Source organism: Suncus etruscus, chromosome 15, assembly GCF_024139225.1.
Source record: "Suncus etruscus isolate mSunEtr1 chromosome 15, mSunEtr1.pri.cur, whole genome shotgun sequence".
Taxonomy (NCBI): Eukaryota; Metazoa; Chordata; class Mammalia; order Eulipotyphla; family Soricidae; genus Suncus; species Suncus etruscus.
The window spans coordinates 48,629,608-48,648,092 of record NC_064862.1 but is presented as its reverse complement, the minus strand read 5'-3'; the positions used below and the strand labels follow the sequence as shown (position 1 = coordinate 48,648,092).

The window sequence follows — 18,485 nt, the reverse complement described above, 5'->3', positions numbered from 1 at the left end:
GGACGACCACCTCCATTCTCAGGACAACACCCTTCATCTTCCTGCTGAATCTACCCTGAGCCTCCCAAAAAGATGCTGGGCCAACACAATGAGGGTCAGAGCACAGTTCACCTGCTTTGTACTCTCCCTCAAATCTGGCTTGAGTGAGAATGGTCCCCTGGGAGCTAGCCGCTTTTATGGCTTCAGAACCATAGCTTCGAAAGGGGGAGATTTTGTTCGGGGGAGATGGGCAAGGAGGCAAAGGAAAAGGGGGAATAAACAGCTGGAGGGAAGACACTATCATAGGTTTCTTCTCTTAAAATTTTTATATTTCTCCTTTGACTTCATTTGAGATCTGTGAAGACATGTCCGTCAAATTGACAGTGTGTTGGAAGAGGAATAGAAGGGAGGAGGCAGGAGAGTGGGAGGACACATGGAAAAGGGAAAGGGGAGGGGAGGCTCAGGCCAACAAAAATGAATTAAAACAAAGATGCTGTAGAAACAACTGCCAAATCAGATGGGTGTGATCAAAGGTTTACTGATGCTGTGAGGGGGGAAAAATCATTAAGAAAGGCCAGAACAAGAGAGTCAATTCCAACCAGAGCCACAAGTACACATTCAAAGCAGTGCCATGGGGGTAGCCTTTTTTTGTTACAGCCAGTGAAATCAAAAACAAGCAGATGAGAGTTGGAAACGCCAACAACAGAACAAAAGGAGATAGTGATGTGAAGAAAACAGTGCTTCTTACCCAGTTCGGTTATCATTAGAATGTGCGTCCCACTGTTTTTTTCCTGATTGACTGATACCAAAGGCAACTTGCCAGGTTTAGCTAATTGGATACAGCATTTAAGGATTGGGAAAGGGGAGTGGAGGAAAGTACAGAAAAAGAGAAGAATGAGGGAATAGCCGAGGAAACATTCTACAGTACAGGGACCCAGGGATTCAGTATATGTCGTGCAGGGAAGAGGCCATTCAATTGTTTTGACAAATGACCAAATGGTAGCAGAGGGCACCACGGTCAGGCTAGAAACTGGGTTAGACTGAAAAGTGACTCTGCTTCTCAAAACACCATCATTTTGGGGACCAGAGTGGTCATTATGGAAATAGTTTTGGGCTGAGAAGTTCAAGTTGTATGGTTATAATGTGGAGCTACTGCACACTACCTCCTACCCAGTTCTCAAAAAATATTTGGCCTCAACCTAAGGATTTGTTCTCTTGGTGGAGAATTTTGATTGGAGAAGCTTTCAGGAGGTGCTTTCCACAGAATCACAGAAAGAATCCATGAGCCAACTCTTTTTTCTTCCACCCCTCTTCCCCCCTCTCATCTTATACTATTATATAGTATAGATCATCTATTTCTTTGAAACAGAAGCCAGTATGAACAGAAATATTCATATCATAAGAAGATCTGCTCTTCTTTTGGCAGTCTGTCATATTTCCACCCAATCTCACACACCCACCCTCACCGCTACAAACTGCACCAGAGCTTATTATGCTGAAAGAGCTGAGAAACAGGCAATATCCTCATATGGTTGGAAGAAAAGACAAAAAAAAGAAATCCCCCTCAAGCAAGCATTCACCCCTACCTAGTTCTGTGATGATGGGGATGTTGACTCCAGTTGTGATGGATGGTTGGCGTAACATCCCATGCACAGGGCTGTTATCTGGAGACGATCTGTCCATTCCTGGAGGGGTGAAACCTAGTGAAAAGGGAAAGGAGGAGATAAACATCAAACATGGGAAAATTAGAAATCAGAAATAAAATTCATCATAAAAATTTATTAAAAATATAAAGAAGTTGCTGCATTATTTTACAGGTCAACAGTGAGTACTCAACAATCAGGATAGAGTCCAGTGCAGCACTAACACACAACAAACTATGCAACAAGAGGAACAAAGAACAATAAAAAAGCAACCATTGCCCCCAAATTTAAACACACATTGATAGTTTTCTAAAAAAATAAATCAATCTATCAAATCATTTGTTGACCTTGCTCACAGGTTTAGGTCCCTATCCCTCTAGACACACCAAAGGACTGCAGAGTCCTGAACAGAGCATAGTAACATTCCCTCTTACTAGAGAAAGAGGCAAGGTAGGAACACAGGTTACTATGGAGATGAAGGCTGGGCAGCTATTCTGGACCACAGCCTAGACCCAGAGAGCATTTGGCATGAGTGAAAAAAATCAATCTACATTGCTTTAAGTCACTGAGATCTGTTTTGTTATCGTTGCTGCTGTTTTTGTCACCACAGCATAATCGAACCTATCTCAACTGTTATCATAAACTAATTGATTGCCTACCTTCTTGCTGCTGAACAACTAGGAAGCATGACTTATTTTTTACATAGTTTTTTTCCCAGGAAAAGTATGAGAAATCTTCTTGGGAGCCTTTCAGAAGTATTGGTTTATTCTTAAAAAGAGTCACACAAAGAGATTTAAGTGTAATTCATAGTCTTATTATTTTACCTTATGTAGGATGGGCATCAATCATTGGAATAATACCAGCTGAACTGAAAGATAAAATGACTGAATGAATTGTCCTTAATCCTCCAAATTAAAGAGCTATGGAATTCAAATCATGATGTTTTTATTATATAAACTTTTGTATATGTTTTTTATGTTTTTATTATATAAACTTTATTTTAGGGACCTAAATAGTATAGCAGGTAGGATCTTGGCCTTGCTTACAGCCAACCAGGGTAGGCAGGCACCCCAGAAAAATCTCCTGAATATCATCAGGAGTAATTCTTGGAGTAACTCCTAAGCGCTATACTGGGTGCATCCAAGACAAAATTTTATATATTTATAGATCATACACAAATACCATATACATTACATGACACATGTATACATGTATGTAACATGTGTCTACACATGCAACACACATATTTATACATATATGTCTGTATACATTTATGTATAGATGTATACATATACATTCATATACATATATGATATACATGTGATTAAGACACATGTGTCATCATGTATATATATGTATTTTTCCTAACATTAAGAAATCTTGAGATGTTTGCTATGTCTCTTCCTTAAATACTGATATTCTGATAGCCTTTAGTTCAATATACATATTTTTCTTAAAGCCAAGTTGAGCAAAACATTTTTGTGGTAGTTGAAAACATCCTGGCTGCTAGTTGATTCTTAAACTCCTCCGCATGGATTTCTTAAGGTAGAGAAGGAAAGCTCAGCTTCTGACTTTTGCTGACTGAGATTCTTTGGTTCTCAGATGCAAACTCCTACATAGATCACTAGCATGAGCTTGACCCAAATATAACTTTAAGTGTAGGGAGGTTAAGAAGTCATTTCAGCTACAGAAAATGACTAGCCCTGAAAGGATGAGCATTGAAACATATAGACATGAGGCACCACACCACAGTCATGTGGTGGAAATTAGTTTTACCAAATGGTGCTCAAACTGAGTGGAACCACCAACTCTATTGCTCACTGCAATTTCTTCCTCCACTCTGGAGAACTTGCAGAAAGAAGACATGCACCCTGACTTGGGTGCCTCTTCTTTGCTCTCAGTAAATAGATGTCTATGCAGATTGATCAATTAACTAATTGATTAGGTCTCACAAATGGGAATTCACTAGCTAAATGGACAAACCCTTCCATTGTGCAACCGGAGTCCCAGCTCACTCTCTGGTAATAAGTAGGTAGTTGACTTGGCATTACATAATATGTGCAGCTTGAGTGATCAAGATTGAATGGAAAGGCCTCAATAATTGCCTCTTGTTTGGGAAGTACAAAATTCATGAAATGCCAGAAAAATATAAAAGGGCTCCTACTTCCTCTGTATATATTTCATGCCATTGAATGCCCTACTTGCTGAAAGGAAAAAGAAGGTTTATTTACAATTCAAGCCCTGATGACACTTACTGATATTATTTTGGAATGACAGTGTAGTGTCCATCTGAATAATGTTGGGAATATATGTTTTTCAGCCAGCTACATAATCTAGAATATACATTTTTAAACGCAGGCTGTTTTCCTCCCCTGGAATAGTGCAGAGAAAAACTAAACTGTTTTCATCTGAAGTTTCATTCAAAAAGCATGAAAAATGGCAAGTGACAGCTGTGCAGATTCAGTGAATGTGACGTTTTTGAATTTCTCCAACTTGACAAGTAAACACCTTAAATCCGTAATGCTATATGCATAATACATGGCCTGTATTTTGACATCCATCATCAAATGCTGACTTGAGAAAATACGGTTCTGTACGTCAAGGAACAGCACCCATAAAATGGAGAAATGCAGGTCACACGGTATTAGGAAAACTGTATTTCATTACTAAACCCTCAACAAGCAAAAGCATCCTTTTATTTCATCTTATTTAAAGATTCCATTTTCACCTGTGAAAAGACTCGATTCTTTTGCATGAAACCTTCATTTAGAAATGACACGCTTGCCTCCCAGTCCCCTTTCATTCTGCTTTCAGATTCCTTTTTTCCCTTCAGCCATTAAGCCTGGTTCCATTAAAAATTGACAAACTATGGTCAGTCAAAGATTGAACTACAACCCTGCCCTCTTTTTTGCATGACCCCATGGTCTGGATACTGTGTCAGGCAGAAACCTTCAATAAAATAAGAAAAGAAATCTTTAATCATGTTAAGATCTCCATTTATTTTGCTACTTAATTTTCTGGGGCGACAGCAGTGGGGGCTTTTTTACAGGGGTCAAATGGGCAATACCCAGGGTACTTCTGAAGTTATCTTTGAAGTTCTTACTGAGCCAATTTTCCTACAGAATTGTTTTAGCTTTAGGGCCACACCTAGCAATAATCAGGGCTTACTCATGGCTCTATGCTTAGAGGTTACTCCTAGCAGTGCTTGGGGACCATATGTAATACTGGAGGATATAAAAAAAGGTTTGGTTGCATGCAAGGCAAATACCTTAACCCCTATACTAACTCTCCAGTACCTCCATCCATAGATATTTTAAAGCAAAGAATACACTAAAAAGAAACTTCTTCTCCCCTTTATTTTGAGCTACACTCTTAATGAATAAGATGTAAGAGTTGTTCGTAGAGTGGTCTTAAAGGGGAACTGTGTGAGCTGAAATGGCAGGGCTGACTCTGGCTCTTCCCTCTGTAACCTTGGAGGCACACATTTGTGAATGAACAAATAAGAATTTGAACATGGGTAAATACGCTCCAGTCTCCCCAACCGCTAGCATCTTAAATCCCTAGCATTCTTCAACCACCAATGCTTAGACCAGTGAGCCATAAGTATAGACAACTGGTCTTTCACCTTGGTTACAATATATGGTCCATGCAGGACAGGTGCCAGCTCAAAAAGGCTCAAGAAAAGCTACTCTAAACTACTGCAACACATTGCTTCTTAATATGTGTCAGAGCTGTTAGAGAGTTTATTTTTTATTTCTTTGTAGTAATCCTCTAAGTAGAGGGAGGCATTGTTAATAATATTCCCATTTCATTGAAAAGGGGAGTAAGATGCAGAGCATCCCAGTAACTTTCACAAGCACATCTATTTGGTGAGTGGAAGTCTAAGCGTCTGAATATAGACAGACAATCTAACAGCAGTGCATAGGTAACCTGATCTAGGCTACCTTCTATTTCTGTGGGTGTCTCACCTTTTCATGTGCAATCAAGGGCAGGCAATTCTGAAGCCTGAGCCAGACTTACTCTTTTATAGTTTTCACTTTTAAACAATAGCAGATAACTACAGGGACCCATTGTAGTTATGCTTAACTTGCTTTAGTATAGTTGCATGTGCAGTTCAGTACATATAATAAATGTTTTATTACAGTACTTTTCCATGGGGGAAAATGCAAAGTACTTTCTAAATCTTCCCTGGTTAAATCCCTAAGCCTTCACAGAGAGAAAGAGATGAAAATCTTTTTCCATCACCCCCCTGAAATAGATGAAGAAATGAAGGTAAGTGCCAACCAATCTCATCCCCATAGACTTAATAAAAAGGAATTGGTTGAAATGGTGGCCCAAATTATGGATTTTTGTGTGCATATAAATGATGGTTAGAAATCCATATGCTATATTAAACCAGGGAAATAAATTAGGTTAAGTCATCTCAGTATGCTGAGACAGGTATTCAATATGAAGTTGTAAAAGGGAAAGATCACCATTAAAACGATCTATAAAGACATGTAAAATCAAGAGAAACATCTCATATTGCATCATTTAAAAGATGAATTAAATATCCTGTTAATGTCAGGAACCAAAAAAAAATCCCAAAGCCAAATGTCAGAGAAAGTGGAGATCAATAAAAATATTTTGATAAGTAAATGAAACAATGCTATTTAACACATGATTGGCAACTGCTGAAACATAAATTATCCAAATTTCCCATTGCTGCTTATGGGAAAATTATGCAGATTAGAACTTGATTAGGCTTATATCATGAGACTCAATGTGGACTTTTAATCTATTAAGCTCCAATAAATGAAGCATCTGAATAGCTCCCCTGAGCAAGTACAGTAATAGCCACAGCAGTCATTTTTGCAGTATGTATTCCAACACATTCTTCATCCACTAAAATAAAGAATACCCCATGTATAGAAGCACAATTGCTTTCTCACTGGTATTAGGGAAGCAAATATCTGCACATAGGCTAGATTTCAGGGAAAGACTCTTGGAAAAATCTGCAAAAAAATTCACTGGAGTGGTTAGGTTTGGTCCTATTGGACAAGGGAAATCTCTCTGTAACTGAAATATTTTTTCATAGCCATTTTCTGAGGCATTCCATAAAGATGGAGTCTTGACTTGAGAAATGGTCCAATGTAGAGGCCATAATAATGATTTTATGTCTCCAAAAAAGCTTTGATGCCTAAAGTCTGCTCTGGCACTCAAGTAGCTCTAGTGGGGAAGGAAAGTACTGTCAGGGAGGGAAGGGAGACACTTCTGGGTTAGTTACTGAATTCCAAGCAACTAAATTTTAAAACTGATCACTGGTACCAATTCATAGCTTAAGGACTGAGCTTAGGAACTATACAGTCATATTATCTTTTTGTTCTTATACCCCACAAATAAGTATGATCATTATATGTCTATTCCTCTCCCTCTGATTAATTTAACTCAGCATAGTACTCTCCATATTCATCCATGAATAAGCAAATTTCATGACTTCATTTATTTCTAAGTGCCCCGTAGTATTCCATTGTGTAGATGTACCATAGTTTCTTTAGCCACTCATCTGTTCTCGGGCTTTGGGGTTGTTTCCAGTTTCTGGCTATTGTGACTAGTGCTTCAATGAACATAACAGTGTGGAGGGCTCTTTTGCATTGTGCTTTTGGGTTCCTAGGTTGGCAATAATATCAAGAGGCAATAGAGAAGAGGGCGAGGAAGACCAGTCCATGGTAACAAGCTTGCCACAAACAGTGGAGCAGTGCATATAAAGTAGAAATGGGACCATTGTGACAAAGATAGTTGAAACTAATCACTCTAGACAAGAACTGGATATTGATAGGAGGTAAAGAGATATGCATAGTACTCCCTTCATTAACTATAGTACAAACGATGGTGTCTACAGGGAAATAAAGGGAGGGATGGAGGGAGAAAGAGAGAGAGAGAGAGAGAGAGAGAGAGAGAGGGAGAGAGAGAGAGAGAGAGAGAGAGAGAGAGAGAGAGAGAGAAGTAAAATGCCTGCCCCAGAGAAGGCAGTAGGGAGAAAGCTCAATCATAAACAACTTTGTAACCATGGTGTTTAAATAAAGTGATTAATTAATTTTTAAAATGTAAATAGAAAGAAAAGAGAAAAAAAAGAAGCCATACAGTCAACACTGAGAAATAAGACAATGGTGACTGGGGACTTTTGGTATCTTGAGCAATAATTATCTTCTAGAAATGCAAACACTTTAGAAACTTTCTTATCTCAATCTGTCCACTTTACAGATCAAATAATTGAGTTTTAGAAAAATACGTTATTACAGCCAGAGTGGTTATTATGTATGTACATCTGCTTCATTCCTTCCCCACAGAGTGAGTTTAGTGAAAATTGTACTAGGTGGATGGCAACCCCTTCTTATCCCTGTCCCCCAAGAGTAACCTCTCAAAGTTAAGCATTGATTTCACATGGCAAACATGATGGCTTCTTATTATCTTAGCCATATGATTGACTTAGAAAGAGACCTGCCCTTCAAGCTGGGGTCAATCAACATTCTTCCTGGGACCTGACGTAAAAGATGTTCTTGGAAAGCTAGAAGGAAGTGAGTACCAGGCTGATGATGACCATTTTATTTTAGCTCAATAAGAGGTAAATAAAATCAAGGCAAATGAAGAGGTAAAAATCAGATTAATTCAAATCATTAAATTCAAAGATGTCTAAGGCTGAAGAAGCTTTCTTTGTCTCCTTTTTATTTAAATCTATTCTTTCTACCTCTTGCAATCAAAATGTATCCAAGTGGGGGACGGGGCGGTGGCACTAGAAGGCAGACTGTGGATCGATCCCCTGCATCCCATATGGTCCCTACAAGCCAGGAGCAATTTCTGAGTGCATAGCCAGGATTAATCCCTGAGCATCAATGGGTATGCCCCTTTCCCAAAAAATGTCCCCAAGTGGTATGTCACCTGAGAAAAATGCCTATTTTTCTTAGTGAAAAACCGGCTCTTGATGTCTGATTTATCAATGAAACAATGGACTGTCTTTTCATTCAAGGTATCTTGTTCACTTCCAATGGCTGGAAATGAGTCAATAATTCTCTCCATTTCACTTGTTTACAAGTAACATTGATGTTTTTGATAGTACTTTTCCCTAGACACCATTTGTGACTATCACTTTGGTATGCTGGCTTTACCCATGATGCTTTACCCCATCCTTTGTTTAGAATTTGCATTTTGTGGTCTGAAATTAACCAATGCAAACCACACCTACAATAATAATTGTCTGCTTCTTAAGGTTCAACAGTTTTATTCACTATCATTTAAACATATTTCACATGCACAAAACAAAAGTCACCTCCATGAAGATGGTCTTTATAGTAGTTATAGTAGATATATAGTAAATGTAAAATGTAATATTTCACATGCACAAAACAAAAGTCACCTCCATGAAGATGGTCTTTATAGTAGTTATAGTAGATATATAGTAAATGTAAAATGCTTATTATTTTTGTCATTCAAATGGAGGAAGGAAGGAAGAAAGGAAGGAAGGAAGGAAGGAAGGAAGGAAGGAAGGAAGGAAGGAAGGAAGGAAGGAAGGAAGGAAGGAAGGAAGGAAGGAAGGAAGGAAGGAAGTAAAGGAAGGAGGGAGGGAGGGAGGGAGATTAAGGATGAGGAAGGTAAGGAGCAAATGGAGGAAGGAAAACATACATTAAACACAAACTAGGCCCACAGACCCAGGTCCAAATCTATTATCCACATATCTAATGTCTTTATTTACTTAATGTCATGGAATTAGCGAATTGTCTGCAATTTTTTATTTTTAACTCCCTTCAAAATTGATTCCTACTAAACAGCACCCAGTTGTTCTCAGAACATCACTGTCTAACATTGCTGACCTCTAACATTTGGTGGCCCAGGCAGCTGTGCCTCAGTGGGCCTGAGCACATCACTATCAGACCCAGCATCTCAGGATGAAGTATCATGGGTTTGGTCCAAGAACCCACACACAGCTCAGGAGTTTCCCTACCCCACCTAAATGACATACTCATTTTGGTAACATGAATCAAATGATGTAACATTTTACTTATCCTTTATCCTATGTAAACAATTGCACCAACAATTTTCTCACATACACAATTCCTCATATCTACAAAACTTCCCCAAATTGTAAATTAATAAAAAAAATTTACTGAATCCCTCAGACCTTCTGATCTTTCTGAGTTGAAGACAGATGCTTCATAAGGCAGAAGAATTTATCTCATAAAGATCCTAAAAGTCATTTTGAGCAATGATTCAATTGGAAAATTAGGGAAACTGAGGTTCTGGAATTGAAATAAGCAGTAAAAGGTGATTCGTACATTTTTAGGGCTCCTAGTTCTCTGACATTTCAATCTTCTACCAGGTCTTGAAAGTTGCACAACCTCAGCAGAAGAACAAAGGTTCACAGGGCTCCAGGGTTAGTGGCAACCCTCCAGGCCAGGTGGAGCTAGCTTACTGATGTTGGTTCTTGTCCTCACCACACCATGTCCGCTCCTGAAAGCCTGTCCACTCTCTTCCCTGCCAACCATGCTTTTTTTGCTTCCTTAACCTTCTCTAGGAAATCCAACTTAACTATCCCGTCTTTCCTCCCACCATGTAGTTCATAAAGTTCAGTGCATTCCTATTATATATCATTTAGAACTGCAGAAGTTATTCCCAATGAGAGTAGCCCATCCTAATCTTTAAAGGACATGATCCAAACCTCCCAAGGAATGTTTAAAACCATTGGAGAGTCCCAAGCTCCCCCCCCAAAAAAAAAAAAAACAGCCCTAGGTCTTTCCCCTATTCAAATATTTCTATGATCAAGTTTAATTCATTAACTGTACACAGTGAGGTATTAACACAATGACTAAGAATAAAACATAAATTCAGAATTCTTTGATAAGAATATATTGTTAAATATTATATAAATTTAGTCTCTATAGATTCTCTTATTACAGAATATTTTAAATTTTATTATGGGCATAATCTTTCAGACCATAGTTGATCTCAGGAAACTGAAACTGTGAAAATAAAACCAGGAATATAGGGGATTGTTGTCTGTATTAATTAAAATATACTGTTTAAAACATTTTTTAAAATTCTCTCTCTTTTTCTTGCCTCCAAGAAGTGCTCACAATGCTCACCAGGGATTATACCTGGCTATATTTGACTTGGCTTTGTGGGCCTCAAAGTTCAGTATTTGGGTGGAGTGATGTGATATTGCTGGTCAGGCATTGCTGGTCCCCTAGGACATGCCCAGTGGGGTCTGAGAGGCTTATATGAGGACAGGGTCATGTGGTGCCTAATAATTTAAGGCCTCTACTTGTAAGACATGGGCTATAGATCTTTCAAGTACTGATTTAGCTCTTCTCTCTTTTTAAATAATCTCATTTATTGGAATTTTCATCTTTGCACTGTATGAATAATGTTAGATTTGTCCTTTTTTACTAACTCTTCATTCTTGTTCTAAACTTTCCTTTGCTGCCACCACAGGAAGGCAAAGACAATTTTACTACTAATATCAGGGTCTCCTTTATTCTTCAGGATCACGTTTCCCTGTCCAGTAAACTAGAGTCACACAGTGCCAGGCAAGAGGTTGACATAGACGTTGCAAGACAGCGATATGGAGGGATACTAAAAAAAAAAAAAAATGCAAAAACCCTCTCATGCTGCCAAGTCTATAATACCATTTTGTTTCCATTACATCAATTTCCACCCTTTGTGAGCATTAATCAAAGAAATGCAAAGGGATCATTAAAGTGATAGATTGAGTAAAAATATAACCAACTTTACATTATAAACAATTTCTTTATGTTCTCTCTGCTATGGGCTTTGTTGTTCAGCATTTGTCATGTAGTTTAAATGTCCTTTTACATTAAAAATACCAAATGCCAAGTGGGCCCCAGTTGTTTGCTTTAGTCCAAACCAGTAAGCAGTAGAGCAAAGTCCAGAGCTAAGAAATCACCAGCAAACCAAGACAGCCATATCTTAAGTGCACAGAAAATTAAGTAGCTGTAAAAGATGGATTTACCAAGTGATCCAAGGCATTGTCATACAACTCGGGAAAAGCAGAATTCTATCACCCACAACTCTCCGCCAGCTGTCTCTGTCCTAGAGACATGCCTCCTGGCCCAAGATAGTGGCTCGACTTACAAACATTTGATAGTTCTTTAAAAGAAAGCATTAACTTTTTTTTCTTTCAAGTTTTAAAGACTTTCTTGTATATGTTTATGCAGACAGATGAGTTATGGGCTTGAATCTTGAAATTTAGAAGTTCAGACATTCTCTTTCACATACACACACAATCATCACTAAAGTAAATGCTGGCACTACAATGATTCTGAAATTGTGAGCAACTCCATAGGGTGTGATCAATATTCTTTTATCACATTTTCAAATGAGTCATAATGCCATGGTTAAAAACTGAACTCTAGAACTAGATTTTGAGATTTGTCTTTCCTTTTCAAGTTTGTAGTGTTTTTTTTTTTCAACTTTATGGAATGTAGTTATAACAGTGTAAATGTATATATGGCTTTGGTGTAGGAAGTTACTGCACTGCCTCTCTACCAACATGCCCCAATACCCTCCACCACTATCCCTCTGTCACTTCAGCCCTCCACTTCTTCCCTGCTTTTACTCTTTCTGCTCCATAATCTAAGCTCATAAGCAAAGTCAAAGGATTTGTTACCATTCAATACTTTCTTTCACCTTGTTTGATATCTAACTACCACAGGTGAGTAAGATAATTGGTGCTTGCCCTTTTCTTTTGGCTTATTTCTCTTAACATGATGCACTCCAGTTTCATCCAAGTTATAATAAACAAGTATTTACTCTTTTCCATACATTAATATATGTAGTTATAGTCCTTCCTTATGTATACACATGTTGTTAGATATGTGAGTTTTTTCATATCCTGGTGCTCCAACAAATAATATTCAGAAAACTGAATATTAGCAAGCAAAAGTAATAAAACTGGATCGATATAGCACACCATACATGAAAAGGAAAAAATGGATTAGAGACTGATCAGAATTCATAAAATACACTAACAAAAATATAGGAGAAACTCTTCAAGATATGGATCTCAGAGGTGTTGTCAAAATTGTACTCCATTAGCAAAGATAAGATAACCTAAAAGAAATAAATGAGTCTGCATCCAGCTAAAAAGCTTCTACATGGCAAAAACAAAAACCACCTCCAAAAACAAAAACCACCTCAGTTAAAATAAAGAGATACTCTATGGAAACACAAAAAATATTTACATGTCGTATCACAAATGTAGGACTAACATCCAAGATAAAGAACGCATTCACACAGCTCAAAAAAAAAAAAAAAGCACTCATATACCAGTCAGCAGGCATATGAAAAGATGCTTAGTATTTATTATTGGGGAAATACAAATCAAAGAAACAAAGAGATATCATCTCACACTAGTGAGACTGGCACATATCAGAACAAACAAACAAGCAAAAAAAATTAAAAATAAAGCGAAGCAATGTAATGCAGGGATGTGGTGAAAAGGAAATCCTCCTTCACTGTTTGTAGGAATGTTGTCTGAATCAATCTTCATGAAAAACATTGTAGATCTCAAAAATAAAAAATGAGAACCCACTTCTTGGCATCTATTCCAAGAATACAAGCATATTAACTGCCAGTTATGTGCTCAATTATGTTCATTGCAGTGCTATGAGTCTAGCTTTGTAGTGCTAAGAGGCCATTTTCTTAAGTTCTGTGTCTTGATAGTATGTGGCAGCAATATAACAAAAATATCACCTAAGTTAAATAACATTGTCAGTGTATAACAATGTCCTGTGCAGTATCAGCACCTACTATGTTAATAAAACTTTTTTGGGGGGGTTAACTGGTAAGAATGGCACAAAAATGGAAACACACGCATACATACATATATAAGTATATACATATATTTATATATGTGTATATATGCATGTGTACATATAATTATGTATGTGTTTGTATGTATATATAGAGAGAGAGAGAAAAAGAGAGAGAGAGCTAAAGTTTTAGTTCCAAATCAACACCAAATTCCCTGTCAGGGACCTTAATTTGATCCCCTGTCTTGTTCAAACTCACTTTTCCCATTTTTAAAGTGAAGTCAGATAAGGCAATGTCATGATCCCTTATGAATCCCAAAAACCTGTCATCCTAGCTTTGGGGCATCATGGGACTGGGACTAGGATCATTGACACTTTCATCACTCAATAGACAGGAATGATGGCAGAGTCATTGTGGTGATATTTTCTGAAGGAAGTGATGACTCAAACTCTCTGTCCTGTCTGGAGCACATGGTCTGTATCAATAAACACCAACACATGCACACAAGGGACCTGAGATGCAGGGCCCCATGACAGCCATGTCGCTTGCACATGACGGCTATGGACGTGACATCACAGAATCTCTCAGGAGGAGCCTCCAAGCCTAATGCTCTCTTTGGGGCCCTAAATCTTTGTCACTCACTGACAGATGGTCCATTCATTTCCTGCTGTGTGAGCCTAGTCCTGACAACTGCTCTGGTGCCAGATTTTTTTTCTCTATCAACCAAACTGGTGTGACTCTAAGTTTCCTTAAGCTCTGCAGCTTACCACGTGAACCCGAATTTTTTTTGTTAAATGACATCGCACAGAAAGCCAGCTAATATCAAAGAGAGTTTCTTTCTATGTTCTAATGCAGATCTTGCCTTGGAATTCAATGTTATACCTTTTGCTCAGAGAATGAAATTTCAGTGCCCAAACCGATGAGAAAGATGTACTTTCTCCAAAGTTGCTAGACTGGCCAAAAAGGCTATAAATCACCATTTATTAAACAAACAGGATGGGTTAAAGGAAGAGAAAGCTTTACAATTAGGCCCCTGGGGCTGGCAGACATAGTATAGAACAGTGGGACTCTCATAATCCGGGCAATACATTACGAGTTTGCTTCATTTTCTTGAAGTTATCTTCATAATCAAGATGCTTTCCTAGCCATTGTGGGCTTTAGCACTATTTTTAATTTTAATTTAAAGAGCAATTAAAGAAAGACAATGGATACGCTGGATAATAAAGTAAGTGATTAGCAGCATGCAAATGACAAAGTCTTAATGATAATACGGCTCTAGTCTCCAAAGGGCTTGCGGAAAGAAAGCCCTTTCTACACGTGGTTGTTCAGCTAATGTGTCTCAACCCACAATTACAACATTGCTGACACCATTAGCCAGTGAAACAACATCACTTGGTGAAATCCTTGTTGTCTCATTAAAATGGAAAGGGTCAGGTAATTTACCAGCGCTGTATGTCTACTTTTGCTGTTGGTAATTAGCAAACATTACCCAGCACGGACTCCCGCTGGGATCCCGAGAAACTTTGTGAAATATTAAAGAGGAAGATCTTTATATTTCACTGGGAAACTGAGAGGAGTTGTAGTAATAGCCTTCCTGTCACTTCCTCCCTCACACTTCAGAAAAGGAAGGAGCGCGGTGGAACTCTTTCATGTGAGGGGTGAGAGTTGGGAATGTTCAGGATGCTCTAGGAAGTCACTGTCTAAATCAATCCTGGAATCAGACTCTTCCCACAACAAATGAATTTCTGTGTCCCCGGATTAAAAAATGAGTGGAAAGCAGGGAGGACAGGGACGTTATAAACTTTGTCTTTATTGTTCTTACTTAGAGTTTGGGGTTTCTTTTCCTTTTAATTAACCTCTCAGAATAAGAAAAAGAACCATGAAAACTTCTTCTCTTTGCTACACTCTAAGATTTCAATAAGCACCAGAACTGTTTATTAAAAAGTAATATATATATATATATATATATACTTGTGTTTTATATATAATACATATATGTGTGCATATATACTTATGTATAATATATGTGTATATACATGTATATTTATGTAGAGACTATTGAACTACATTCCAGTGCCCTCCCTTTTTGATGCCCAGTTCTTGATGAATTTCTTCTATATACAAGGGGCCTGAGACCCCACCCGAAATATTGCTCGACACTTGGCATGGTGTCAGGAAGCAGAATGGTATCTGATTCTTTAAATGGAACTTTTGGAACATAAAACACTTTCCAATAAATGTGAACAGAAAATTATGAATTCATTAAACTCCTTTGGTATGGCGTGCTATATATATTTATATTCCAACTACTGTAAAATATGTTTTAATATCTTTAGGCAACTCGAAGGACTTAAATATTTATAAAATGGCTAAAGATAAAGCATGGCCCTCTTATTCCTACATACAGATGATGTAAGACATGCAATCAAAGACAATAACACTCTCGGCCCGTTTGTCATCTTAAAGGAGCTGATCAGTGCGTCATCCCTCGTGAGCCATCTGCATAAGAGTTGTTGCCGACACGGGCAACTCCAGAGGAGTTGGCGCCTTAAAAACTACCCAGAGTGCTATACTTCACAGAAAAAGGGCTTTCTGAACATGGAGACAAAACAATAAATTTGCAGGCAAAACAGCTCCAAAGAGGGGCTTCAAAATACTGCTGTATTTATCTCTGGGACATCTGGGAGCAGAGGCATTTTGATTTAATATTTCATAACAGAGACAATTGTTTCCTGGCAGGGCATAAAATTAATGCTCAACAACAACAATAAAAAAAAAGAATTTAAAAAATGGTCTCATTAGCCAAATTGCATAAAGAAGGAAAGAAACACACCTGAACTTGCTTTAGGCTTATAAAATCACCTTATCAAATCCCAATAAATGGAAAGCCAGGGTGAAGTTTAGAATAACCTATTGGCCAAGTGAAAGATTGAAACATTAAGTATGAAACTTTGCCCTGATTTTTTCACTATTTACCACATTTGCTCATCATTAGCCCAAGGCCTGAGTGATTTTCAAAAGTCTACCATGCTCTTCACTGATTGGGCCACTGTCATCTACTTGCCTTGATCCCTAATATGCACATGCCTATATTCTCTCCTTTTCCTAGTGAAGATGTTACCTGCCATCAAGGTCCAGAGTTTAACTTAATTAAATTGAAGTGAACCCTAAGTTACCTGGTTGATTATAATTTGAGTTTAAGGTCGAAAAATCCATGGGAGAGGTAAGCTTCCTCTGTGCAAACATTTCTGCATATCTCTATGTGGAGATAGGAAAAGGAAAAGAAGACAACCCTCATTCTATGAAATAAATCATGTAATAGGTCTAAAATCTTTACTCAAAATGCTATGAGTTGCCGGACCAGAGAAGTCATACAGCTACAGCATGTAAAACATGCTGTATGCAGCCAATCCAGGTTTAATCCATGGCATCCTGGCCCCCCCCCCATATCAGAGCCAGCAATAATCCCTGAGCACTACCAGGTGTGGCTCCAAAACAAGAAATAACAACAAAATAAGGTAAGTCTCCAAATTTAAAGCCAAATTGACTATTTTTGAAGGAAAACAAGGAAGGAAACTGGGTGCCACCTGTCATCTAGCAGGAGAAAGATGGAAGGAGAGATCCAACATTGCCAGCCACAATTCTAGATTTGTTATTTCATTTGAATATGTGGGTCCTGCCTTGATATGAACTTAAAAGGGGTCTCTCGTTGTCCTCCCAACTGACTTGAGGTCACACCTATGTACTTCATAAAGAAGCATCACTGTTGGATCATTACTGAGGAAAAATCTCATTGGTCAGTGCTGAACTGTTATTTTCTTACTTCACTTCTCTGTAGACTTGAGTAAGACTATCTCAAGTCTGTCTCAGGTGAATTGATCACCTTCCAGATGGTTCTCCATTTCTACTATTATCTCTTTTCTACATATATATGAACAAGCAGACTCAACAGTAATTCTGGCTGTAAGTTATAAAAATAAAAAGTAGTCTCCCTTGTATTTGTATTTAGGGAAAGCAAATGATCAACTACCCAATAGTAACAATAATGACATCGGAGAGTTAATGCTGTTCATTCTTCAACTATAGTTTGGGTATCCTGTCCCAGTGCTTTACATAGACCATAGTGAACACAGCTGTGAAAGTCAGCCATTAGCACAAATGGATGCCACCCATATCACAGATATGGCAGATTTGCATATTTTCCTACCAGATGGCATCATCCATACATATAGTTTATTAGAGAGCATTCTCCAATAGAGGGAAGTGTCTTGAGAAAAGAGTAACTTTCTAATTCATGTTATCCTACTTTATTAGTCAAACTGGAAAATAACTCATTTGAATTGATAACTCATTGAACTGAACTCAATCAATATTCCTACTGAAAACACTGGGGCACTGAGAAGTTACATATTTATCCTTTCCTAAAGGGATAGAAGGTGGGCATTCATACTCACAAAGACTTTCACAATATACATGTGCCACAATTCAATAGCAGAGCACTATTTCTAGATCCTTTTATGCTTTAGTAAATCTGTCTTTGGTCATCCAACATTCCTCCAAGTTTTTTCATTTCCTCCCCCCTAACTTATGATAAAAAGATATTCAGAGATAAAGAAATAAATCCATGTAGAGTTTCTACAAAGTCAAATAACTAATAAATAAAATTAGTACTTAAAGCCTGGTTCCTGGGCCCTCCCCAGTTGTGTTATTCTGACAACCTTGTTGTGACACATCAGCACATAATACTTGGTTGTTGAACTGCTCATCTCCAGATGTTAGAGACCAATATACTGCATGCTGTTGATAGAAGTGTCCATATTCCAGGTGGTCAGGAAATCTCCTCAGATCAGGAAGTAAAGGTGTTTCTACCTTTATTCTGCTCTGGCATTCTCAACCTACAGCTCCTTGGTCTCAGATTGGCACCTTGCATTGCTCCATGCAAAAGGCCATTAAAAGGTCAAGAAAGAAAGCTATTTGTAAAAATAAAATTCTGCTAAAATGGGATAATTTATATGATAGAACAATTGAACAAGTCTGACCATGGCTTTTAGGAACAGA

General features: G+C 37.9%; 1 protein-coding gene across 10 annotated transcripts in view; it reads right to left on the bottom strand.

Moving 5' to 3' along the window:
- The window catches only part of KCNMA1 (potassium calcium-activated channel subfamily M alpha 1), a 676,533-nt gene that overhangs the window by 30,958 nt on the left and 627,090 nt on the right, over window positions 1–18,485 (bottom strand). For 6 of the 10 annotated variants that reach the window (XM_049789608.1, XM_049789609.1, XM_049789610.1 and 3 more), the window contains 2 exons: window positions 1,566–1,679; window positions 728–808 (listed from right to left, as the gene is read on the bottom strand). In XM_049789608.1, the coding sequence (XP_049645565.1) occupies window positions 728–808; window positions 1,566–1,679 (195 nt within the window). The remainder of the gene's footprint in view (window positions 1–727; window positions 809–1,565; window positions 1,680–18,485) is intronic. The other 4 variants (XM_049789616.1, XM_049789611.1, XM_049789612.1 and 1 more) reach the window with 1 other exon arrangement.